The 26,465-nt window shown below is 43.1% G+C and overlaps 1 protein-coding gene across 2 annotated transcripts in view; it reads right to left on the minus strand.

Annotated features, from left to right (window-relative positions):
- LOC145877445 (NLR family CARD domain-containing protein 3-like) overlaps positions 1-26,465 on the minus strand; it is a 37,571-nt gene that overhangs the window by 3,677 nt on the left and 7,429 nt on the right. Inside the window, exons 3-8 of one of the 2 annotated variants that reach the window (XM_082972963.1) lie at positions 24,616-24,732; positions 16,412-16,528; positions 8,838-8,922; positions 6,902-7,130; positions 4,755-6,525; positions 4,296-4,469 (exon numbers count right to left, since the gene is read on the minus strand). In XM_082972963.1, the coding sequence (XP_082829089.1) occupies positions 4,296-4,469; positions 4,755-6,525; positions 6,902-7,130; positions 8,838-8,922; positions 16,412-16,528; positions 24,616-24,732 (2,493 nt within the window). The remainder of the gene's footprint in view (positions 1-4,295; positions 4,470-4,754; positions 6,526-6,901; positions 7,131-8,837; positions 8,923-16,411; positions 16,529-24,615; positions 24,733-26,465) is intronic. The other variant, XM_082972964.1, reaches the window with a different exon arrangement.

Here is a 26,465-nt window from a genome sequence, read left to right on the forward strand (position 1 = left end):
GACACTTGTGTTCAGTCTGCCTGGTCAATGCAGCACATGGAACAATGTTGATGACAACAATGCTGTTTTAACTCTGCCTGGTCAATGCAGCTCATGGAACAATGTTGATGATAACAATGCTGTTTTCACTCTGCCTGGTCAATGCAGCATATGGAACAATGTTGATGACAACAATGCTGTTTTCACTCTGCCTGGTCAATGCAGCTTATGGAACAATGTTGATGATAACAATGCTGTTTCCACTCTGCATGGTCAATGCAGCACATGGAACAATGTTGATGACAACAATGCTGTTTTCACTCTGCCTGGTCAATGCAGCACATGGAACAATGTTGATGATAACAATGCTGTTTTCACTCTGCCTGGTCAATGCAGCATATGGAACAATGTTGATGACAACAATGCTGTTTTCACTCTGCCTGGTCAATGCAGCACATGGAACAATGTTGATGACAACAATGCTGTTTTCACTCTGCCTGGTCAATGCAGCACATGGAACAATGTTGATGACAACAATGCTGTTTTCACTCTGCCTGGTCAATGCAGCACATGGAACAATGTTGATGACAACAATGCTGTTTTCACTCTGCCTGGTCAATGCAGCACATGGAACAATGTTGATGACAACAATGCTGTTTCCACTCTGCCTGGTCAATGCAGCACATGGAACAATGTTGATGACAACAATGCTGTTTTCACTTTGCTTCTTAATTTAATCCACTAGTGTTCTATAATGACTATTAGTTTGTGTTTCTTACATCAGCAAAACAGCTAGTTTGTCTTTTCTTAGCAAGTTGCCCTAGAATCTTGAGACACTAATTGTTAGCCGCTCATGCTAATAGCTAGCTAGCTAATAAATGTACTGAGTAAGAGAAAATGTAGCTAGCTAATACAGCCTGATAATACCAGTGATGGTGTAGACCTAAATCAGCATGTTGTTGGTGCAACAGTATCTTCTAAATCAAAGAGGAATATGCAAAGCAAGAACATGTTAGCTACATGAAGTAGCTAAGAGAAAACACGCAACGTAGCCAAAGCTTATAGGGTCCCCTAGGAAACACCTATCAACACTTTAGTTCCTACCATGTCACAATAACTCCTCTCTGGCATTTGAATTCGTTGTCATCTCAAACACTGTATTAAAAGTACCCACTATTATATTCTAACTATAGAATTAGAATAGTCATTCTATTTCCATGATTCCAACAGTTTTGCTCTAATTCGCAAGTGAAATCGCAATTGCAACATTTGGTTAAAAATAAGTCCTAGATTATTTGCCCGTAACGTGCAGCCCTACGTGGCAGTGTGGAGATGATCACAATTGAGCAGTGGTGTAAAGTACTAGGTAAAAATACTTTCAAGTACTACATACTTTACTGTTTTTATTTTTGACAACTTTTACTTTTACTTCACTACATTACTAAAGAAAATACTGTACTTTTTACTCCATACATTTTCCCAGACACCTAAAAGTACTCGTTTTGAATGCTTAGCAGGACAGGAAAATGGTCCAATTCACACTTATCAAGAGAACATCCCTGGTCATACTGCTTCTGATCTAGAGGACTCACTAAACATAAATGCTTTGTTTGTAAATTATGTCTGTGTTGGCTATCCGTAAATTAAAAAAAAATACAAGAAAATGGTGCCATCTGGTTTGCTTAATTTAATTTAAGTACATTTTATCAATAACTTTTTTTTAATGTAACTTTTATTTATCTTGGCAAGTCAGTTAGGAACACATTCTTATTTACAATGACATCCTACCGGGAACAGTGGATGAACTGCCTTGTTCAGGGGCAGAACGACAGATTTTTACCTTGTCAGCTCGGGAATTTGATGCAGCAATCTTTCAGTTACTGGCCCAACGATCTAACCACTAGATTAGTATATTTAAAACCAAATACTTTTAGACTTTTACTCAAGTAGTATTTTACTGTGTGACTTCCACTTCTACTTGAGTAATTTTCTATTGACGTATCTTTACTTTTACTCAAGTATGACAACTGGGTACTTTTTCCATAGAAATGATGAAAGTGCTGACATTTGTTTTGGTTGAAGTTGACTGGAACAGTATAAACCAATCAGAATGGAGAAAGACTCATTGAAATCACTTAGAATGTACAGTTGAAGTCGGAAGTTTACATACATCTTAGCCAAATACATTTAAACTCAGTTTTTCACAATTCCTGACATTTAATCAGAGTAAACATTCCCTGTTGTCACGAACTTCTTCATCATCCGATGATATAGCGAAATCGTCATCTGAAAGTGTGGACCAATACGCAGTAGAGTTGGTGTTCATTTTCTTAATTTATTAAAGAACGTTGAACACGGAAAAACAAGAAATCAATAAGCACGACAAATGACAGTTTTGCAGGCTCACAAAAACACGCAATGCAAAAACAATCTCCCACAAATCCCAAACACAAACACACCCTAATATATGGGACTCTCAATCAAAGGCAAAGAGAAAACACCTGCCTTCAATTGAGAGTCCCAACCCCAATAAATCAACCATAGAAACACAGACTACCTAGACTAGACATAGAATTACCTAAACATAGATCATAAACCAAAAACCCCGGAAATACTAAATCAAACGCCCTTTTCCCAAAACACCACCCTGAACCACATAAAACAAATACCCTCTGCCACGTCCTGACCAAACTACAATACCAATTAAGCCTTATACTGGCCAGGACGTGACACCTGTCTTAGGTCAGTTAGGATCACCACTTTATTTTAAGAATGTGAAATGTCAGAATAATAGCAGAGAGAAATATTTATTTCACCATTTATTTATTTCATCACATTCCCAGTGGGTCAAAAGTGTACATACACTCAATTAGTATTTGGTAGCATTGCCTTTAAATTGTTTAACGGGATAGGGGGCAGTATTCGGACGGATATGCATATGATTGGTAGTATTGGATAGAAAACACTAAAGTTTCCAAAACTGTTAAAATAATGTCTGTGAGTATAACAGAACTGATATGGCAGGCGAAAACCCAAGGACAATCCATCCAGAATTTTTTTTTCCAGCTCACCACTGATTACAATGGGAATATAAAAGGAAAACCTCCCAGATTGCAGTTCCTAGGACTTCCACTAGATGTCAACAGTCTTTAGAAAGAGTTTCAGGCTTGTTTTTTGAAAAATGAGCTAGAATTTGTAGTTTTTGTAAGTGGCTCCCATTTTGGCTGTAGTGTTTGTAGCGTGTTCCGGTGAGGGCGTGCACTTAACTTAACGCCAGTAAAGAAGGACAATGGCAGATGCATTTGGTTTGTTCTCTCAAACAACATATAGATTCATCTTCCATCTCCTAGAATTGTATTGTCATATTGATATACTAATGTGAACACCAATGCACTGCTTTCAGTTACTGGCCCAACGCTCTAGCTACTAGACTATCTGCCGCCGCACTTTTGATACTTAAGTATATTTAAAACCAAATACTTTTAGACTTTTACTCAAGTAGTATTTTACTGGGTGACTTTCACTTTTACTTGAGTAATTTTCCATTAATGTATCTTTACTTTTTTTTCAAGTATGACATCTGGGTACTTTTTCCATCACTGCAATTGAGTGGAAATGCAGAAATGATGAAAGTGCTGACATTTGTTTTTGCTGAAGTTGAATTGAACAGTATAAACCAATCAGAATGGAGAAAAACTCATTGAAATCACTTAGAATGTATGTATTGCCACCCTGGGATCACTCACTACTCATAGAGCACCCTGGGATCACTCACTACTCATAAAGCAAATGTACAACTTTTACTATTCCAAAACTAAAAATACTGTAAAATACCGTCATCTCATCATAATTTTTTTATTACAGCGGTATAATATTTTGGCCATATCGCCCAGCCCTAGTGTGTGTGTGTTCATTGAGTGATACACATGCACACACACACTGGACATACACACACACTGGATACACACACACACACACACACACACACTGGACACACACATACACACACACACTAGGCACACACACACACACACACACACACACACACACACACACACACACACACACACACACACACACACACACACACACACACACACACACACACACACACACACACACACACACACACTAGACACACACACACACACACACTGGACAAACACACCCAGTTCAAAATGCTGGAGCATAGCACCACATCTAAAACTGTAAGCTTTACTGTCCAAACACATATGGTGTGGACTATGTGTGCCTTGTAAACACATGTGGATCTGGTGAACAGTTATCACATGTTGACCAACTACAGGACTACTGACCTCAGTGTCTCCAGTTTACAGTGGGGATTCCCCAGTCCAGCAGAGAGCAGCTTCACTCCTGAATCCTTCAGGTCATTGTCACTTAGGTCCAGCTCTCTCAGGTGTGAGGGGTTTGACCTCAGAGCTGAGACCAGAGAAGCACAGCCTTTCTCTGTGACTCTACAGCCTGACAGCCTGCAAAGAGATCATCATGATTTCACAAACACACTGTTCATTTAACACAAGCAGTGAAGAAGGACAATGGCAAATGCATTTGGTTCATTCTCTCAAACAACATAAATATTCATCTTCCGTCTCCTAGAAATGTATGGTCATATTGTTATACTAATGTGAAAATCAAAGCATTGATTCAATATGTTTTTCAATATAATATTATATACATATTATAATACATATTTTACTCTAAACTGAATATTTCTTCCTGATGATAAGTAATTAAATGTCATTTCATTTACTCACAGAACAGCTCTGGAGGCTTTGACCACTGGCAGCAACCTCAGAAGACCTTCCTCTGATCTGGAGTATTTCTTCAGGTCAAACACATCCAGCTCCTTTTCTGAAGTCAGCAACACAAAGACCAGAGCTGACCACTGTGCAGGTGACAGGTTGTCTTCTGAGATACTTCCTGAGCTCAGGTAGCTTTGGACCTCCTCCACTAGAGAATGGTCATTCAGTTCATTCAGACAGTGGAACAGATTGATGCACCTCTCTGGAGAGGGATTCTCCCTGATCTTCTCCTTGATGTACTTGACTATTTCTTCATGGCTCTGTGAGCTGCTTCTTGTCGTTGTCAGTAGACCTCGTAAGTGCTTCTGATTGGACTCCAGTGAGAGGCCCAGAAGGAAGCGAAGGAACAGGTCCAGGTTTCCCGTCTCACTTCGTAAGGCTTTATCCACAGCACTCTTGTAGAAAGTAACTTCAGACTCATCTTTTGTTTGCAGTTTGTCAATTAGATTCTCATTGTTGTTGATGAATGAGAGGAACACATATACAGCAGCCAGAAACTCCTGAATGCTCAGATGAACAAAGCAGTACACCTTGTCCTGGTACAGCACACATTCCTCTTTAAAGAGCTGTGTGCACAATCCTGAGTACACTGAGGCTTCAATGACATCAATGCCAGACTCTATCAGGTCTTCTTCATAGAAAATCAGATTGCCATTCACAAGCTGTTGAAAAGCCAGTTTTCCCAGTGACAGAATGCTCTCTTTATTCCAGTGTGGAGCTGTCTCTTCTTTGCCAAGATACTTTTCATTTTTCTGTTTGGTATGAAACACCACAAGGTGTGTGTACATCTCAGTCAGAGTCTTGGGCATCTCTTCTCTCTTATGTTTCAGCATGTGTTCAAGGACTGTTGCAGAAATCCAACAGAAGACTGGAATGTGGCACATGATGTGGAGGCTCCTTGATGTCTTTATGTGTGAGATGATTCTGCTGGGCAGGTCCTCATCACTGAATCTCTTCCTGAAGTACTCCTCCTTCTGTGGGTCATTGAACCCTCGTACCTCTGTCACCTGGTCAACACACCCTGAAGGGATCTTATTGGCCGCTGCAGGTCGGGTAGTTATCCAGATGAGAGCAGAGGGAAGCAGATTTCCCTTGATGAGATTTGTCAGCAGAACATCCACTGAGGTTGACTCTGTGACGTCCCAACAGATGTTGGTCTTCTGGAAGTCTAGGGGCAGTCGGCACTCATCCAGACCATCAAAGATGAACAGAACTTTGTACTTGTCGTAGTTTGAGATTCTTGATTGTTTGGTTTCCATTGAGAAGTGATTGAGAAGTTCAATGAAAGTGTGCTTGTCCTCTTTCATCAAATTCAGCTCCCGAAAAGGGAATGAAAATACAAATTGGACATCCTGATTTGCTTTTCCTTCAGCCCAGTCCAGAATGAACTTCTGCACAGAGACTGTTTTTCCAATGCCAGCGACTCCCTTTGTCAGCACAGTTCTGATTCGTTTGTCTTGTCCAGTTAAGGGTTTGAAGATGTCGTTACATTTGATTGCAGTCTCTGGTCTTGCTTGTTTCCTGGTTGTTGTCTCAATCTGTCTCAGCTCATGTTCATTATTGACCTCTCCTGTTCCACCCTCTGTGATGTAGAGCTCTGTGTAGATCTTATTGAGAAGTATTGGGTTTCCTTGTTTAGCGATCCCCTCAAATACACATTGAAACTTCTTCTTTAGATTAGATTTGAGTTCACGTTGGCAAATCACAGCAGGATCATCTGAATCTAGAAATAACACAGAGGATATTAATATTACGTCTGTTTTAATGCCTACAGTATTGTAGGACTGTTATAAAGTTTAAAATTATAATAATTTATTCTCTTATCTGACTGGATAAATGTGTAAATATTTTTATAATGCGTTACAGACTGGTGTGACTGATTATATTATTGTTGGTATTATTGATAGTATTATTAATGGTGTCTCTCGCGCTCTCTCTCTCTCAATACAACACATCCCTGCTGCTACTTGATGAGGTCACTGGGTATTGTGTTAAGGCTGCTACAATATCATTGAGTTACACAGCTACTTTAGCTGTACTTTAGCTACAGCTTTTAAATGTTATAAAACAGCATTCAACATGAGGCAGACAGATCTTACAGTTCTCTAGTGTGTCAGCAAGCTCCTTCTGGTTCATTTTCCTCAGGACGTGCAGTGTGATCTTCAGAGCCCCCTCTCTGGCACTGCTCTCCTGCTTCTCATCTTCAGTGTCCACCACTTCCTTATCCTGCTTCTGACTCTCAAAGCCTTCTGGGAGTTCTGGACTAAGAAACCTCTTGAACATCTTCAGCTCGTTCTTCACAAATGTCATGATATTCTCTTCAAGCGACTGAAATAAATCAAGTAAATAAGTTAAGCAAGAGACAAAATGCTTTCTCATTAACACATTAACCTGTTGGGGATAGGGGGCAGTATTTGCACGGCCGGATAAAAAACGTACCCGATTTAATCTGGTTACTACTCCTGCCCAGTAACTAGAATATGCATATAATTGTTTGATTTGGATAGAAAACACCCTAAAGTTTCTAAAACTGTTTGAATGGTGTCTGTGAGTATAACAGAACTCATATTGCAGGCCAAAACCTGAGAAGATTCCAAACAGGAAGTGCCCTCTCTGACCATTTCTTTGCCTTCTTTGTCATCTCTATCCAAAACAGAGGATCTCTGCTGTAACGTGACACTTTCTAAGGCTCCCATAGGCTCTCAGAAGGCGCCAGAACGTTGAATGATGACTCTGCAGTTACTGGCTGAAAAACAGTAGCGCATTTGATAAGTGGTCGATCTGAGAACAATGAGACGGGTGCTAGCGTGCACGTGAAGAGTCCATTTTACTTTTTCAGTCTTTGAACGAAAACGACGTCTCCCGGTCGGAATATTATCGCTATTTTACGAGAAAAATCGCATAAATTGATTTTAAACAGCGTTTGACATGCTTTGAAGTACGGTAATGGAATATTTTGACATTTTGTCACGATATGCGCCGGCACGTCACCCTTCGTTACCCTTCGGATAGTGTCTTGAACGCACGAACAAAACGCCGCTATTTGGATATAACTATGGATTATTTGGAAGCAAACCAACATTTGTTGTTGAAGTAGAAGTCCTGGGAGTGCATTCTGACGAAGAACAGCAAAGGTAATCCAATTTTTCTTATAGTAAATCTGAGTTTGGTGAGTACCAAACTTGGTGGGTGTCAAAATAGCTAGCCTGTGATGGCCGGGCTATCTACTCAGAATATTGCAAAATGTGCTTTCACCGAAAAGCTATTTTAAAATCGGACACCGCGATTGCATAAAGGAGTTCTGTATCAATAATTTTTTTAATAATTGTTATGTTTTTTGTGAACGTTTATCGTGAGTAATTTAGTAAATTGTTAGTAAATTCGCCGGAAGTTTGCGGGGGGTATGCTAGTTCTGAACTTCACATGCTAATGTAAAAAGCTGTTTTTTGATATAAATATGAACTTGATTGAACAAAACATGCATGTATTGTATAACATAATGTAATTCACCGGAAGTGTTCGGTGGGAATGCTAGTCAGATGCTAGTCACATGCTAATGTAAAAAGCTGGTTTTTGATAGAAATATGAACTTGATTGAACAAAACATGCATGTATTGTATAACATAATGTCCTAGGAGTGTCATCTGATGAAGATCATAAAAGGTTAGTGCTGCATTTAGCTGTGGTTTTGGTTTTTGTGACAATATATGCTAGCTTGAAAAGTGGGTGTCTGATTATTTCTGGCTGGGTACTTTGCTGACATAATCTAATGTTTTGCTTTCGTTGTAAAGCCTTTTTGAAATCGGACAGTGTGGTTAGATTAACGAGAGTCTTGTCTTTAAAATGGTGTAAAATAGTCATATGTTTGAGAAATTTAAGTTATAGCATTTTTGAGGTATTTGTATCTCGCGCCACGGGATTCCACTGGCTGTTGACTGGGGGTGGGACGTTTAACCCAGAGAGGTTAATGAATAATTGACAGATGAACTTTACTTGAGGTAAACAAAAACAAATGTACATAATAGGACCACATACATTGAATATGGAGGCCAGGTCTGTTTGATGACTCTTGGAAGACTGACCACTGAGAATCTCTGACTCTGATCTCTCCTGTTGGATTCTGTGGACAAAACACGAGATTACATCTCCTCATCCAGGGAGTGCACACACACACACACACACACACACACACACACACACACACACACACACACACACACACAAAATTCTTTGGCCACAACATCTATTTTGCCAAATGGCCTTGTTCACCATACGGAGGCCTGCTGATCCGTACGCCGACGTAATAGCATGAGGGGGCCAAAACAAACTTTCTTCCGTCGCGACATCCCTCCAAGGCCCTTCTGCTAGCTTGCTATCCCCGACACGCTAGAGCTTCCTTCCTAAGTTTGTTTTATTCACTGACCTAGCACACTCTGCCAACCCGGATGTCCTAGCCGTGTCTGAGTCCTGGCTCAGGAAGACCACCAAAAACCCTGAAATTTACATCCCTAAATGTATCATTTTCCAACAAGATAGAATTGCTAAAGGGGGCGGTGTTGCAATCTACTGCAGAGATAGCCTGCAGAGTTCTGTCTTACTACCCAAGTCTGTACCCAAACAATTCGAGCTTCTACTTTTAAAAATACACCTTTCCAGAAACAAGTCTCTCACCGTTGCCGCTTGCTATAGACCACCCTCTGCCCACAGCTGTGCCCTGGACACCAGATGTGAACTGACTGCCCCCCATCTATCTTCAGAGCTCGTGCTGCTATGTGACCTAAACTGGGACATGCTTAACACCCCGGCCATCCTACAATCTAAGCTTGATGCCCTCAATCTCACATAAATTATCAATGAACCTACCAGGTATAACCCCAAATCCGTAAACACGGGCACCCTCATAGATGTCATCCAAACCAACTTGCCCTCTAAATACACCTCTGCTGTTTTCAACCAAGATCTCAGCGATCACTGCCTCATTGCCTGCATCCGTAATGGGTCTGCGGTCAAATGACCTCCACTCATCATTGTCAAATGCTCCCTAAAACACTTCAGCGAGCAGGCCTTTCTAATCGACCTGACCCGGGTATCTTGGAAGGATATTGACCTCATCCCGTCAGTAGAGGATGCCTGGTCATTCTTCAAAAATGCCTTCCTCACCATCTTAAATAAGCATGCTCCATTCAAGAAATTTAGAACCAGGAACAGATATAGACCTTGGTTCTCTCCAGACCTGACTGCCCTTGACCAACACAAAAACATCCTGTGGCGTTTTGCATTAGCATCGAACAGCCCCCGTGGTATGCAACTTTTCAGGAAAGTTTGACACCAATATACACTGCTCAAAAAAATAAAGGGAACACTTAAACAACACAATGTAACTCCAAGTCAATCACACTTCTGTGAAATCAAACTGTCCGCTTAGGAAGCAACACTGATTGACAATAAATGTCACATGCTGTTGTGCAAATGGAAGAGACAACAGATGGAAATTATAGGCAATTAGCAAGACACCCCCAATAAAGGAGTGGTTCTGCAGGTGGGGACCACAGTTCCTATGCTTCCTGGCTGATGTTTTGGTCACTTTTGAATGCTGGCGGTGCTTTCACTCTAGTAGTAGCATGAGACGGAGTCTACAACCCACACAAGTGGCTCAGGTAGTGCAACTCATCCAGGATGGCACATCAATGCGAGCTGTGGCAAAAAGGTTTGCTGTGTCTGTCAGCGTAGTGTCCAGAGCATGGAGGCGCTACCAGGAGACAGGCCAGTACATCAGGAGACGTGGAGGAGGCCGTAGGAGGGCAACAACCCAGCAGCAGGACCGCTACCACCGCCTTTGTGCAAGGAGGAGCAGGAGAAGCACTGCCAGAGCCCTGCAAAATGACCTCCAGCAGGCCACAAATTTGCATGTGTCTGCTCAAACGGTCAGAAACAGAGTCCATGAGGGTGGTATGAGGGCCCGACGTCCACAGGTGGGGGTTGTGCTTACAGCCCAACACCGTGCAGGACGTTTGGCATTTGCCAGAGAACACCAAGATTGGCAAATTCGCCACTGGCGCCCTGTGCTCTTCACAGATGAAAGCAGGTTCACACTGAGCACGTGACAGACGTGACAGAGTCTGGAGACGCCGTGGAGAACGTTCTGCTGCCTGCAACATCCTCCAGTATGACCGGTTTGGCGGTGGGTCAGTCATGGTGTGGGGTGGCATTTCTTTGGGGGGCCGCACAGCCCTCCATGTGCTCGCCAGAGGTAGCCTGACTGCCATTAGGTACCGAGATGAGATCCTCAGACCCCTTGTGAGACCATATGCTGGTGCGGTTGGCCCTGGGTTCCTCCTAATGCAAGACAATGCTAGACCTCATGTGGCTGGAGTGTGTCAGCAGTTCCTGCAAGAGGAAGGCATTGATGCTATGGACTGGCCCGCCCGTTCCCCAGACCTGAATCCAATTGAGCACATCTGGGACATCATGTCTCGCTCCATCCACCAATGCCACATTGCACCACAGACTGTCCAGGAGTTGGCGGATGCTTTAGTCCAGGTCTGGGAGGAGATCCCTCAGGAGACCATCCGCCACCTCATCAGGAGCATGCCCAGGCGTTGTAGGGAGGTCATACAGGCACGTGGAGGCCACACACACTACTGAGCCTCATTTTGACTTGTTTTAATGACATTACATCAAAGTTGGATCAGCCTGTAGTGTGGTTTTCCACTTTAATTTTGAGTGTGACTCCAAATCTAGACCTCCGTGGGTTGATAAATTGGATTTCCATTGATTATTTTTGTGTGATGTTGTTGTCAGGACATTCAACTATGTAAAGAAAAAGTATTTAATAAGATTATTTCTTTCATTCAGATCTAGGATGTGTTGTTTAAGTGTTCCCTTTATTTTTCTGAGCAGTATACATAGGTAGTTAGGAAAGCAAAGGCTAGCTTTTCAAGCAGAAATCTGCATCCTGTAGCACAAACTCAAAAAAGTTCTGGGCCACTGTAAAGTCCATGGAGAATAAGAGCACCTCCTCCCAGCTGCACTCTGCACTGAGGCTAGGAAACACTATCACCACCGATAAATCCACTATAATTGAGAATTTCAAGAAGCATTTTTCTATGGCTGGCCATGCTTTCCACCTGGCTACCCCTACCCCGGTCAACAGCCCTGCACTCCCCACAGCAACTCGCCCAAGCCTCCCCCATTTCTCCTTCTCCCAAATCCAGATAGCTGATGTTCTGAAAGAGCTGCAAAATCTGGACCCCTACAATTCAGCCAGGCTAGACATTCTGGATCCTCTATTCTATTATTATCAGCCGGAATTGATGCAACCCCTATTAGTAGCCTGTTCAACCTCTCTTCCGTATTGTCTGAGATCCCCAAAGATTGGAAAGCTACAACGGTCATCCCCCTCTTCAAAGGGGAAGACACTCTAGACAAAAACTGCAACAGACCTATATCTATTCTACTCTGTCTTTCTAAGGTCTTTGAAAGTCAAGTTAACCTGTTAGGGCTAGGGGGCAGTATTGACACGGCTGGATAAAAAAAACATACCCGATTTAATCTGGTTACCACTCCTACCCAGTAACTAGAATATCCAGAAGACTCAAAACACTTTGTAAAGGCTGGTGACATCTAGTGGAAGCAATAGGAAGTGCCAAAATATTCCTAAACCCCTGTGTTTTTCAATGGGATAGGTTTAAAGTCAATACAACACATCAGGTATCCACTTCCTGTCAGAAAATGTCTCAGGGTTTTGCCTGCCAAATGAGTTCTGTTATACTCACAGACACCATTCAAACAGTTTTAGAAACTTTAGAGTGTTTTCTATCCATATATAATAAGTATATGCATATTCTAGTTACTGGGTAGGATTAGTAACCAGATTAAATCGGGTACATTTTTTTTATCCAGACGTGCAAATGCTGCCCCCTAGCCCTAACAGGATAAATGAATTCTGTCGCCGCGCAATGGCGAAACGATATACTGTATGTGAGCATCTTGATCATATCTTTGATCATGACACTGGTGAGGAGGAGAGAGTCCCTGTTAAATAGCACAATATGTTTCATCTGAGTATTTGTTATAGTCAATACAATAGGCTTTTTTTACTCAGAAATGAGTTGTATGGAGCTCAGGACAATGAGGCCTACAGGTCATAAATAGCAAATAGAAGTTCAAAACTTGTAATGTTCACAAGAACTTAAGTTGATAAAAGATCTAACACAACATTAGGTGGTAATATATGTATTATTATGGATTTATAATCAGCTATATTGGGGCAGTCATTTTGGACAGGGAACACAAAATGAATTAACATGAAACCAACACAACAGGAGGGTTAAAACACAGAAGATCTCCCCTAAACATAGAATCACATCCATCTCTCTGTGATGCTAGTACATTTAGAACAAAGTTGACTACAAATGCAAATCTACAAATGTCTTTGCAATTGATACAAACAAGCAAAGTATAAAATGATGCATCAAAGGAATATCGAGATGACTGCATTAAAATCCTACAGTAGGCCTATAACAATCATATTGAAATACGTTTCATGTTCAATTGAATTCTAGACTACGGTAGACTACGGTCTACTTGTAGACTACGGTCTACTTGTAGACTACGGTCTACTTGTAGACTACGGTCTACTTGTAGACTACGGTCTACTTGTAGACTACGGTCTACTTGTAGACTACGGTCTACTTGTAGACTACGGTATGTAATTTGTCTCAATATATTTTATGATGTGAAGCCTAACATGATGTCATGATGTTGCCTTCTTTGAGCACAGCGGGCACAGTTGACCCCCTCCCCCTCTACCATCCCCCTACTTCTGCACCATCTCCCTCTGTTTCCTACACCCAGGCTGCTGTGGTCAGAAGGCGGTCATAAATTCCAAAGGGAATGTCCTGCCTCATGGCCCCAGTTTTGAGACAGAGTGAGGTTTCATAGAGAGACAAGGGAATTCTTCCACCTCACAGGACGGGGGAACCAAACGACATTTATGTTCTGGAGAAGGTATAAAAGATCGGTGAAGAATCCAGCTACGAACTGGTCCGTTTGGTACAATTTTATAAAACTCATGAGGGACAATACAGCCATATTACCATAATAATGTTTATATAATAGCCTCAGCTATGGGACTTACATCTAAATGGTTGTATCAACAGAATGAATAAGGATAAAGCTATTTGGAATATGTTGAGATGCTATGTACCGATGTTAATGTGAGAGAATTGTATTTCTGTTCAAAGTCTTAACTAAGTCATCGGCACGCCCCCAGGGACACAGACAGGACCTGGCGTCATGTGATAGACTTTTCTACGTTCAGTATATAAACCCCCACCCAGGGGTTCTTTCTTTAGAGAAGGCCTCCACTCCATTACGAGTTGGCCAATAGGTTTGACCATGCATTCCTCTACTGAACTTTAACCATACCACGTGGTTAAACTATTAGACTACCGACAGAATAAGAACCAGTCTTTGATATTCATTACTAGTCTGCAGCTAGGAATTCGGTATCATTGAAGGCGAAGACCGACGAAACATCCATTCTATTACGACATGAACGAATGTCGCTTTGAAAGATCCATTCTAACCAAGAGAGAGAGAGAGAGAGAGAGAGAGAGAGAGAGAGAGAGAGAGCGAGAGAACTCCCCAACAGAACGACCTTTCCAACAAAGAGCCGGACGACACACTGAGCGTAAATATATATATTGATTGCAATTGTTCCCGAATGAGTGAGCGTTCATGTGCAAAGGATTAGCATATCAATTGTTAATATTTATCAACTCTGTTGTGCCTTCTCAGCTGACCCTTATCACTTTTTGTTTAACAAGCCGCCATCCTGGTTTAGCCCACTAGGGCGTATCCTCTACCATTTCTTTGTAATGATACCCACTGTTTTTTAAGCTTTCTGTGAATTACTTAGATTAGTAAATAAATTATTTTAAGACAATTGATGTATGGATGACTTAGTGAAGACTGGGTTCGTGCAGATAACAAACAATTTACGACGTTTGGAATGAGACTGACGAGGTAAAAAATACATCATAAATCAGAAGACTCAGATCAGATATTATCATATCTGAAGTTATATTAGGAAAATTATAACTTTGTAATCTGAATATTTTCCTTGGTGCCCCGACCTTCTAGTTAATAACAGTTACATGATTAATCAGTTTAATCGTGTAATAATAATTACAGAGAGTTATTTGATAAACTTGTCTTCTGTTTAATGATGCCCAAAGACACGACAATGAACACAATGTGACAAATCTGTGCTCTAGTGCGTTTTTATTGGGTAAGCATTAGAATAAGCCTCCTCAATATTTACAGCCATAGGTGATAATAGAAGCTGATCCGTGGTCAGTATGTGAAATAATTATAATGTCAAGGAAATATTTGAATGGAGAAAAACTGATCAGAGAGCAGCGTTCCCTTTCTTTCCATCTTATCAGTATTGATACATGCTGCACCAGATGTGATACCTTGTAGTGCTGCTGATCCAGTTTGTACTGGTCTGCCTGCGGATATGGAACTCTGACCTGTTCACCAGACTTGATACCTTGATCCGATCCTACTGTTTTGACCCTCTCTCTCCCTCTCTCGCCCTCTCCCTCTCTACCACACCTGCTGTCTCGACCTCTGAATGCTCGACGTTGAAATGCCAACTAACATTTACTCCTGAGGTGCTGACCTGTTGCACCCTCTACAACCACTGTGATTATTATTTGACCCTGCTGGTCATCTAGGAACATTTGAACATCTTGAAGAACGATCTGAACTTAATGGCCATGTTCTCTTATAATCTCCCCCCAGCACAGCCAGAAGAGGACTAGCCACCTCTCTGAGTCTGGTTCCTCTCTACACAACACAGCCAGAAGAGGACTGGCCACCCCTCAGAGCCTGGTTCCTCTCTACCCAGGGCAGCCAAAGGAGGACTGGCCACCCCTCAGAGCCTGGTTCCTCTCTACCCAGGGCAGCCAAAGGAGGATTGGCCACCCCTCAGAGCCCGGTTCCTCTCTAGGTTTCTTCCTAGGTTCCTGCCTTTCTAGGGAGTTATTCTTAGCCACCGGGCTTCAACATCCGAACATGATATGTTCAGCACGAGACGACCGTTAGACCCAATGACGTGTTTCTGCCAATGAGCTTCAAATCAAATCAAATTGTATTTCTCAAATACTCACTGATGAGCCCTTTCCCAACAATGCAGTTAAAAAGAAATAACAATTAGCTAAATAAAAAAAGGAAATAGTAACACAATAAAATAACAATAATGAGACTATAAGGAGTACCAGTACTGAGTCAATGTGCAGGGGTACCGGGTAGTTGAGGTAGTTGAGGTAATATGAATATGAAGGTAGGGTTAAAAGTGACTAGGCAATCAGGATAGAGATTACATCTCCTCATCCAGGGACAGCACACATACACTCTCTCTCACACACACACAAAAAGAGGGAACGTTGTGTTTGTTTAATATTGTTTTAGGACTATGAAAATGGACAGAAGGATTAGTTTATGGATTTTGAAAACAACAAAAAGAAATGGGAAAATGGGAGAGGAGAAATGACCAGAGACGGTGTTGTTTAACTCACTGACCCATGAGTTCTTCTTACCTTTGTTCAGTAGAAAAGTCTCCCTCTCTAAATCGTATAGGATGTTCCATAGACCAGTCACTCTTCATGGACACACAGCTGGGTACAGGGGAGGCTGGTCTCTCCTGCTTGACTGGACTTCAACACAACAGAGACAAACATTACATCTCTCATCTACCCTGCCTCAGACCACTCGTTGAAAGACTAACTGAGTTGTGAATCGTTAGAAACCTTTTTTACCCTTCTGCTGTGTTCCGGTCAAATGGGACCGAATTTTTCTCTCTGAAAAATGTAGTTCATTTAATCTGATTGTCATAAGGTTCCATGACTTTGTCCACACGGGACATCTGAACACAAAAAATACATTTTGATGATTTTCATACATTTTTGGGTGTTTTATTTAACTTTGTACACCTGGGGCGTTCCCGGTCAAAAATGACTGGTCACTAGAAATGAATGTGTGTGTCACGTCCTGACCAGTAAAAGGGTTGTTTGTTATTGGAGTTTGGTCAGGTCGTGGCAGGGGGTGTTTGTTTAGAGTGTTTCGGGGTTTGTTGGGCAATGTCCTATGTTATGTATTTCTATGTTAGTTCTAGTATGTCTATATCTATGTGGTGTTTATTGGGTTGACCTTCAATTGGAAGCAGCTACTCCTCGTTGCTTCTAATTGAAGGTCCTATTTAAGAGGGGAGTTTTTCTATGGGATTTTGGGGGTAGTTTTTCCTGTTTTGTGTTCGTGCACCTGACAGGACTGTTTAGTGTCGTTTGTTGTTTTTGTATACGTGTTTAGTTTGTTTTCCTTCTTTAAAAACCTCTTCAGCGTCTCATCCCGTCAGCGGGATCAAAATCCAGCGAAAAATCATATCGCCATTAGCATAACAAAATGTAATAATTTGAAAAAAATATATATATAATTTTTTTTTTGCGTTTTATAGATACACCTCTCCTGAATCAACCCACGTCGTCCGATTTCAAAAAGGTTTTACAGGAAAAGCAAATCATTAGATTATGTTAGAGGAGTCCATCGTAAAAAGCAGCAACAAAGCCATTTTCCGACCAACCACATGCATCACAAATAACCAAAAAACAGCTAAATGCAGCACTAACCTTTTACAAACTTCATCAGATGACACACCTAGGACATCATGTTACACAATGCATGCATTCTTTTGTTCAATAAAGTTCATATTTATATATGAAAACAGCATTTTACATCGGCGTCTGACGTTGACTAACTATTTTCCCGTCAAAAGCATCCGATGAAACAGTGCTACAATTTACTGAATTACTATTCGAAAACATGTTTAAAATGTAATATTGTCATTCTAAGATTTATAGATGAATATCTCTTGAAAGCACCTGTCATACCAGATTTAAAAATAACTTTACTAGGTAATCACACTTAGCGATAAAAGGGGATGCGATACTCAGAAAATGAGCTAGTAAATACAGCTCGGCAGCCATCTTGGAACAATCGCATATCACATCTAATGTTGTATAATATTGTCAATAATCCCTTACCTTTAGTTGTCTTCATCAGAAAGCACTTCCAGGAATCCCAGGTCCACAACAGATGTATTTTCGGTCGAAAAAGTTCATCCTTTATGTTCCATTAGCTTGTTGTTGTTAGCGCGTTCTGAAGGCTGCACCAAAAGTTCCGACGTGCGCGGGGCTACTCTGTCAACAAAATGCATTTTTTTCTTATTTAGGTTCGTTCAAACATGTCAAACGTTGTATAACATAAATCTTCAGGGCCTGTTTCAACAAGAGAGCCAATAAGATTCGAGGGGGATGATTTCATTGTGTTTCAAAACGTTTCCAAAGGTGGGGGTAGACAGGGCCGCCGGCGTCATAATGGTGATGGCCCTCCCGCTGTGACCAATTTCCAACGCCTCTCATTCACTGAGTTTCGACAGTAGAAGGCTCAAAACACTTTGTAAAGACTGGCGACATCTTGTGGAAGCAATAGGAAGTGCTCAATAAACGATATCTCACGGTGTTAATAATAGGCGACGACGTGAAGTTGAGTCCACAATTCAGAATTCCACTTCCTGGTTCAATCATTCTCGGGGTTTTGACTGCCATATGACTTCTGTTATACTCACAGACACCATTCAAACAGTTTTAGAAACTTTAGGGTGTTTTCTATCCACAGGTATTAATTATATGCATATCCTAGCTTCTGAGTCTGATTAGTAGGCCGTTGAAAATGGGCACAAATTTTTTCCAAAATGCGCTGTGGCGCCCCCTATCCTAGGGTAACGTCAAGAGGTTAAATAAATAATAAGATGAGTTTACACGTTCCCGCTGCGTTTTGGTCGAATCCCTACGACTACCATGACAGACCTACCCACCACAAACGAACCAAGCAGCGGAGGAAGGAGCAGCAGCAGAGCTATAAGGAGTTTTGGACTTGGGAGCAGATACTAGCGGGATAAGGACCATGGAGGAAGGCTGGAGAGGACAGAGAACGCTACTCTGGGACACGGCTAGAAAGGAAGCCTGAGAGGCAGCCCCAATAAAAAAAATTGGGGGGGGCACACGGGGAGATTGGCTAGGGCAGGCAGTAGACCTGAGCCAACTCCCCGTGCTTATTATGGGGAGCGTGTGGAGAGGAGAGCGCCGGTGTATGCAGAAGTGCGCACGATCTCGCACATGCGCACGCACAGTCCGGTGCGAGCGATCCCAGCCCCTCGCAAGTGCCGTGCTAGAGTGGGCATCCAGCCTGGAAGGAGGATGCCTGCGCAGCACATCTGGCCACCAGTGCGCCTCCTAGGCCCACGCTACCCTACGCCTGCTCTACGCACGGCAGCCATCAGGCCTCTGCACAGCCTAGTTCGCCCTGTACCAGCACTCCGCTCGTGCAGGGCTACTGTTACCATCCAGCCAGGACGGGTTGTGCAGGCGATGCGCTCCAGACCTCCAGTGCCTACTCATGGCCCGGTGTATCTAGTTCCTGCTCCTCGCACTAGCCCTGAGGTGCGTGTCTCTAGTCTGGCGCCTCCAAAGCCAGCACCATGCACCAGGCCTCCAGTGCGTCAGCCCAGTCCAGTACGTCCTGCTCCTGCTCCTCGCACTAGCCCTGTGGTAAGTGTCCCTAGTCTGGCGCCGCCTAAGCCAGCCCCACGCATCAGGCCTTCAGTGCGCAGTCCCCGTCCAGAGCTTCCGACAACAGTGCCCCATCCAGAGTGTCCGGCAACAGTGCCCCGTCCAGAGTGTCCGGCAACAGTGCCCCGTCCAGAGTGTCCGGCAACAGTGCCCCATCCAGAGAGTCAGGCCTCAGTGCCCCGTCCAGAGTGTCCGGCAACAGTGCCCCGTCCAGAGTGTCCGGCAACAGTGCTCCGTCCAGAGTGTCCGGCAACAGTGCCCCGTCCAGAGCTTCCGGCGACAGTGCCCCGTCTAGAGACGGCCCACAGTCCGGAGCCTGCAGAGACGGCCCACAGTCCAGAGCCTGCAGAGATGGCCCACAGTCCGGAGCCAGCAGAGACGGCCCACAGTCCGGAGCCAGGAGAGACGGCCCACAGTCCGGAACCGACAGCGATGGCCCACAGTCCGGAACCGACAGCGACGGCTCAAAGTCCGGAACCGACAGCGACGGCCCACAGTCCGGAACCGACAGCGACGGCCCACAGTCCGGAACCGATAGCGACGCTCCTCAGCCCTGAGCCTTCAGCTACGCTCATCAGCCCTGAGCCTTCAGCTACGCTCATCAGCCCTGAGTCTCCAGAGACGCTCATCAGCCCTGAGTCTCCAGAGACGCTCATCAGCCCTGAGTCTCCAGAGACGCTCATCAGCCCTGAGTCTCCAGAGACGCTCATCAGCCCTGAGTCTCCAGCGACGCGCCTCGGCCCGAGGTGTCCAGCGACGCGCCTCGGCCCGAGGTGTCCAGCGACGCGCCTCGGCCCGAGGTGTCCAGCGACGCGCCTCGGCCCGAGGTGTCCAGCTCAGCCCGAGGTGTCCAGCAACGCGCCTTAGCCCGAGGTGTCCAGCGACGCGCCTCGGCCCGAGGTGTCCAGCTCAGCCCGAGGTGTCCAGCGACGCGTCTCGGCCTGAGGTGTCCAGCGACGCGCCTCGGCCCGAGGTGTCCAGCGATGCGCCTTAGCCCAGAGACATCGGGAGGGGTAAAATATAATAAGCATTTAGCGGGGGTGGACAGGTTAGGTTGGGGAGTAAGGCCGGAGCCTGAGCCACCTCCATAGTAGGAGGTTGGGGAGGGGGGGCTGTAGCACAAGAACCGTCAGTGATGGTGGCCACCCTCCCTTCCCTCCCTTTAGTTTGGGATTATTTTGTTTTGGGGTTTATTTATTTTATTATTATTTTTTTTCTTTGAGGTGCATCCGGGGTCTGCACCTTTGGGGGGGGGGTACTGTCACGTCCTGACCAGTAAAAGGGGTTGTTTGTTATTGTAGTTTGGTCAGGGCGTGGCAGGGGGTGTTTGTTTAGAGTGTTTCAGGGTTTGTTGGGCAATGTTCTATGTTATGTATTTCTATGTTAGTTCTAGTATGTCTATTTCTATGTGGTGTTTATTGGGTTGACCTTCAATTGGAAGCAGCTACTCCTCGTTGCTTCTAATTGAAGGTCCTATTTAAGAGGGGTGTTTTTCTATGGGACTTTGGGGGTAGTTATTTCCTGTTTTATGTTCGTGCACCTGATAGGACTGTTTAGTGTTGTTTGTTGTTTTTGTATACGTGTTTAGTTTGTTTTCCTTCTTTAAATAAATAAGAAGATGAGTTTACACGTTCCCGCTGCGTTTTGGTCCAATCCCTACGACAACCGTGACAGTGTGAGACTACAATTTGTGTAGAAAATTGAGTTCAGGCACATGCCCATTTATCAGATGGACACACTTCCTCTCCCAGACCCCCACATGCATGTGTGTTTGAGCACACACACACACACACACACACACACTACTCCCCCTTTTGGCTTCCACGGCAACCCCCACGGGAACCACACCTGTTGGCATTCTCACAAACATTCACAACATTGTTTCAATAATATATATATATTTTCTCTCAGCTCTGGTATATAAAGCTTTTATGAGGCCTTGCTCACAATTCATTCTGTTGCAGCACAATGACCAAACGATATACTGTATGTGAGGCTCTTGATCATATCTTTGATCATGATACTGGTGAGGAGGAGAGAGTCCTTGTTAAATAGCACAATATGTTTCATCTGAGTGTTTGTTATAGTCAAAATAATCCATACATGATGCTTTTTTACTCAGAAATGAGTTGTATGCACTCAGGTCAATGAGGCCTACAGGTCATAAATAGCAAATAGAAGTTCAAAACTTGTAATGTTCACAAAAACGTAAGTTGATAAAAGATCTAACACAACATTAGGTGGTAATATATGTATTATTATGGATTTATAATCAGCTATAATGGGGCAGTCATCTTGGACCGGGAACACAGAATGAATTAACATGAAACCAACACAACAGGAGGGTTAAAACACAGAAGATCTCCCCTAAACATAGAATCACATCCATCTCTCTGTGATGCTGATACATTTAGAACAAAGTTGACTACAAATGCGAAGCTACAAATGTCTTTGCAATTGATACAAACAAGCAAAGTATAAAATGATGCTTCTAATGAAAACCGAGATGACTGCATTAAAATATAAACAGTAGGCAATAGGCCTATTACAATCACATTGAAATACGTTTCATGTTCAATTGAAATCTAATTTGCTACTTGTAGACTACGGTCTGTAATTTGTCTCCATATATTTTATGATGTGAAGCCTAAAATGAACACAATGTGACAAATCTGTGCTTTAGTGCATTTTTAGTGGGTAAGCATTAGAATAAGCCTCCTCAATATTCACAGCCATAGGTGATAATAGATGCTGATCCGTGGTCAGTATGTGAAATAATTATAATAATAATTATAAGGAAAGATTTGAATGGAGAAAAACTGATCTGAGAGCAGCGTTCCCTTTTTTTCCATCCTATCAGTATTGATACATGCTGCACCAGATGTGATACCTTGTAGTGCTGCTGATCTAGTTTGTACTGGTCTGCCTGAGGATATGGAACTCTGACCTGTTCACCAGACGTGATACTTTGTCCCAACCCTACTGTTTTGACCCTCTCTCTTTCTCTTGCCCTTTCTCTCTCTCTCCCTCTCTCTCTCTCTCTCTCTCTCTCTCTCTCTCTCTCTCTCTCTCTCTCTCTCTCTCTCTCTCTCTCTCTCTCTCTCTCTACCACACCTGCTGTCTCGACCTCTGAATGCTTGACTATGAAAAGCCAACTAACATTTACTCCTGTGGTGCTGACCTGTTGACCCTCTACAACCACTGTGATTATTATTTGACCCTGCTGGTCATCTAGGAACATTTGAACATCTTGAAGAACGATCTGAACTTAATGGCCATGTTCTCTTATAATCTCCCCCCAGCACAGCCAGAAGAGGACTAGCCACCCCTCAGAGTCTGGTTCCTCTCTACCCAGCACAGCCAGAAGAGGACTGGCCACCCCTCAGAGTCTGGTTCCTCTCTACCCAGCACAGCCAGAAGAAGACTGGCCACCCCTCAGAGTCTGGTTCCTCTCTACCCAGCACAGCCAGAAGAGGACTGGCCACCCCTCAGAGCCTGGTTCCTCTCTACCCAGTACAGCCAGAAGAGGACTGGCCACCCCTCATAGCCTGGTTCCTCTCTACCCAGTACAGCCAGTAGAGGACTGGCCACCTCTCAGAGCCTGGTTCCTCTCTAGGTTTCTTCCTAGGTTCCTGCCTTTCTAGGGAGTTATTCTTAGCCACCGGGCTTCAACATCCGAACATGATCTGTTCAGCACGAGACGATCGTTAGACCCAATGACGTGTTTCTGCCAATGACCTTCAGATCAAATCAAATTGTATTTCTCAAATACTTACTGATGAGCCCTTTCCCAACAATGCAGTTAAAAAGAAAGAACAATTAGCTAAATAAAAAAAAGAAATAGTAACACAATAAAATAACAATAATGAGACTATAAGGAGAACCAGTACTGAGTCAATGTGCAGGGGTACCAGGTAGTTGAGGTAATAATGAGACTATAAGGAGTACCAGTACTGAGTCAATGTGCAGGGGTACCAGGTAGTTGAGGTAATAATGAGACTATAAGGAGTACCAGTACTGAGTCAATGTGCAGGGGTACCAGGTAGTTGAGGTAATAATGAGACTATAAGGAGTACCAGTACTGAGTCAATGTGCAGGGGTACCAGGTAGTTGAGGTAATAATGAGACTATAAGGAGTACCAGTACTGAGTCAATGTGCAGGGGTACCAGGTAGTTGAGGTAATAATGAGACTATAAGGAGTACCAGTACTGAGTCAATGTGCAGGGGTACCAGGTAGTTGAGGTAATAATGAGACTATAAGGAGTACCAGTACTGAGTCAATGTGCAGGGGTACCAGGTAGTTGAGGTAATAATGAGACTATAAGGAGTACCAGTACTGAGTCAATGTGCAGGGGTACCAGGTAGTTGAGGTAATAATGAGACTATAAGGAGTGCCAGTACTGAGTCATTGTGCAGGGGTACCAGGTAGTTGAGGTAATAATGAGGACTATAAGGAGTGACCAGTACTGAGTCAATGTGCAGGGGTACCAGGTAGTTGAGGTAATAATGAGAATATAAGGAGAACCAGTACTGAGTCAATGTGCAGGGGTACCAGGTAGTTGAGGTAATAATGAGACTATAAGGAGTACCAGTACTGAGTCAATGTGCAGGGGTACCAGGTAGTTGAGGCTATAAGGAGTGTCAGTACTGAGTCAATGTGCAGGGGTACCAGGTAGTTGAGGTAATAATGAGACTATAAGGAGTACCAGTACTGAGTCAATGTGCAGGGGTACCAGGTAGTTGAGGTAATAATGAGACTATAAGGAGTACCAGTTCTGAGTCAATGTGCAGGGGTACCAGGTAGTTGGGGTAATAATGAGACTATAATTGAGGTAACATGTACATGTAGGTAGGGGTAAAATTGACCAGAGATTACATCTCCTCATCCAGGGAGTGCACACACACACACACACACACACACACACACACACACACACACACACACACACACACACACACACACACACACACACACACACACACACACACACACACACACACACACACACACACACACACACACACACACACACACACACACACAAAATGGGAGAGGAGAAATGACTAGAGACAGTGTTGTTTAACTCACTGACCATGACCCATGAGTTCTTCTTACCTTTGTTCAGTAGAAAAGTCTCCCTCTCTAAACTGTATAGGATGTCTCATAGACCAGTCACTCTTCATGGACACACAGCTGGGAACAGGGGAGGCTGGTCTCTCCTGCTTGATTGGGCTTCAACACAACAGAGACAAACATTACATTTCTATATATCCATTTTCAGAAATGGTTGTAAATTACTAAACCACTTCAAGGCTTTATAAAGGCTTCTAATGTTTGCAATTTCCACTTAAAAATATCAGACTGATTTGCCCTCATGAAAAAAGGATCAACCCTTACAAAAAATGTCCCTTAATTATAATCCACATAAAAATGCACCTTTTCTGTTATTTTCCTGCTGTGAGAAACTGGTTCAAATTAAGGTGGCATCTGTAAGTGCGTTCATCTATAGATATCTAGGTGGTACCACATATCACAGTCAAATATACAGGATACCAACATTCCATTCCTGCTAAACAATGGATATATAGATATCTAGGTGGTACCACATATCACAGCCAAATTAGGTGGATATATAGATGTCTAGGTGGACATATAGATGTCTAGGTGGACATATAGATATCTAGGTGGATATATAGATATCTAGGTGGATATATAGATATCTAGGTGGATATATAGATATCTAGGTGGATATATAGATGTCTAGGTGGGTATATAGATATGTAGGTGGATATATAGATATATAGGTGGACATATAGATGTCTAGGTGGATATATAGATATCTAGGTGGGTATATAGATGTCTAGGTGGGTATATAGATATGTAGGTGGATGATACTAGGGGATATGACTAGGTGGATATATAGATATCTAGGTGGATATATAGATAGCTAGGTGGATATATAGATATCTAGGTGGATATATAGATAGCTAGGTGGATAAAAAAATGTCTAGGTGGATATAGATATATAGATATCTAGGTAGATATATAGATATCTAGGTGGATATATATATATATTTATATATTTATATATATATCTAGGTGGATATATAGATGTCTAGGTGGATATATAGATATCTAGGTGGATATATAGCATTTTGCAAAAAAACACATTTTCATACACATCTAAAATAGAGAACAGTTATATACACTGCTCCAAAAAATAAAGGGAACACTAAAATAACACATCCTAGATCTGAATGAATGAAATAATCTTATTAAATACTTTTTTGTTTACATAGTTGAATGTGCTGACAACAAAATCACACAAAAATAATCAATGGAAATCCAATTTATCAACCCATGGAGGTCTGGATTTGGAGTCACACTCAAAATTAAAGTGGAAAACCACACTACAGGCTGATCCAACTTTGATGTAATGTCATTAAAACAAGTCAAAATGAGGCTCAGTAGTGTGTGTGGCCTCCACGTGCCTGTATGGCCTCCCTACAACGCCTGGGCATGCTCCTGATGAGGTGGCGGATGGTCTCCTGAGGGATCTCCTCCCAGACCTGGACTAAAGCATCCGCCAACTCCTGGACAGTCTGTGGTGCAACGTGGCGTTGGTGGATGGAGCGAGACATGATGTCCCAGATGTGCTCAATTGGATTCAGGTCTGGGGAACGGGCGGGCCAGTCCATAGCATCAATGCCTTCCTCTTGCAGGAACTGCTGACACACTCCAGCCACATGAGGTCTAGCATTGTCTTGCATTAGGAGGAACCCAGGGCCAACCACACCAGCATATGGTCTCACAAGGGGTCTGAGGATCTCATCTCGGTACCTAATAGCAGTCAGGCTACCTCTGGCGAGCACATGGAGGGCTGTGCGGCCCCCCCAAAGAAATGCCACCCCACACCATGACTGACCCACCGCCAAACCGGTCATGCTGGAGGATGTTGCAGGCAG

The sequence above is a fragment of the Salmo salar genome, chromosome 03 (genome assembly GCF_965601325.2).
Source record: "Salmo salar chromosome 03, fSalSal1, whole genome shotgun sequence".
NCBI lineage: Eukaryota > Metazoa > Chordata > Actinopteri > Salmoniformes > Salmonidae > Salmo > Salmo salar.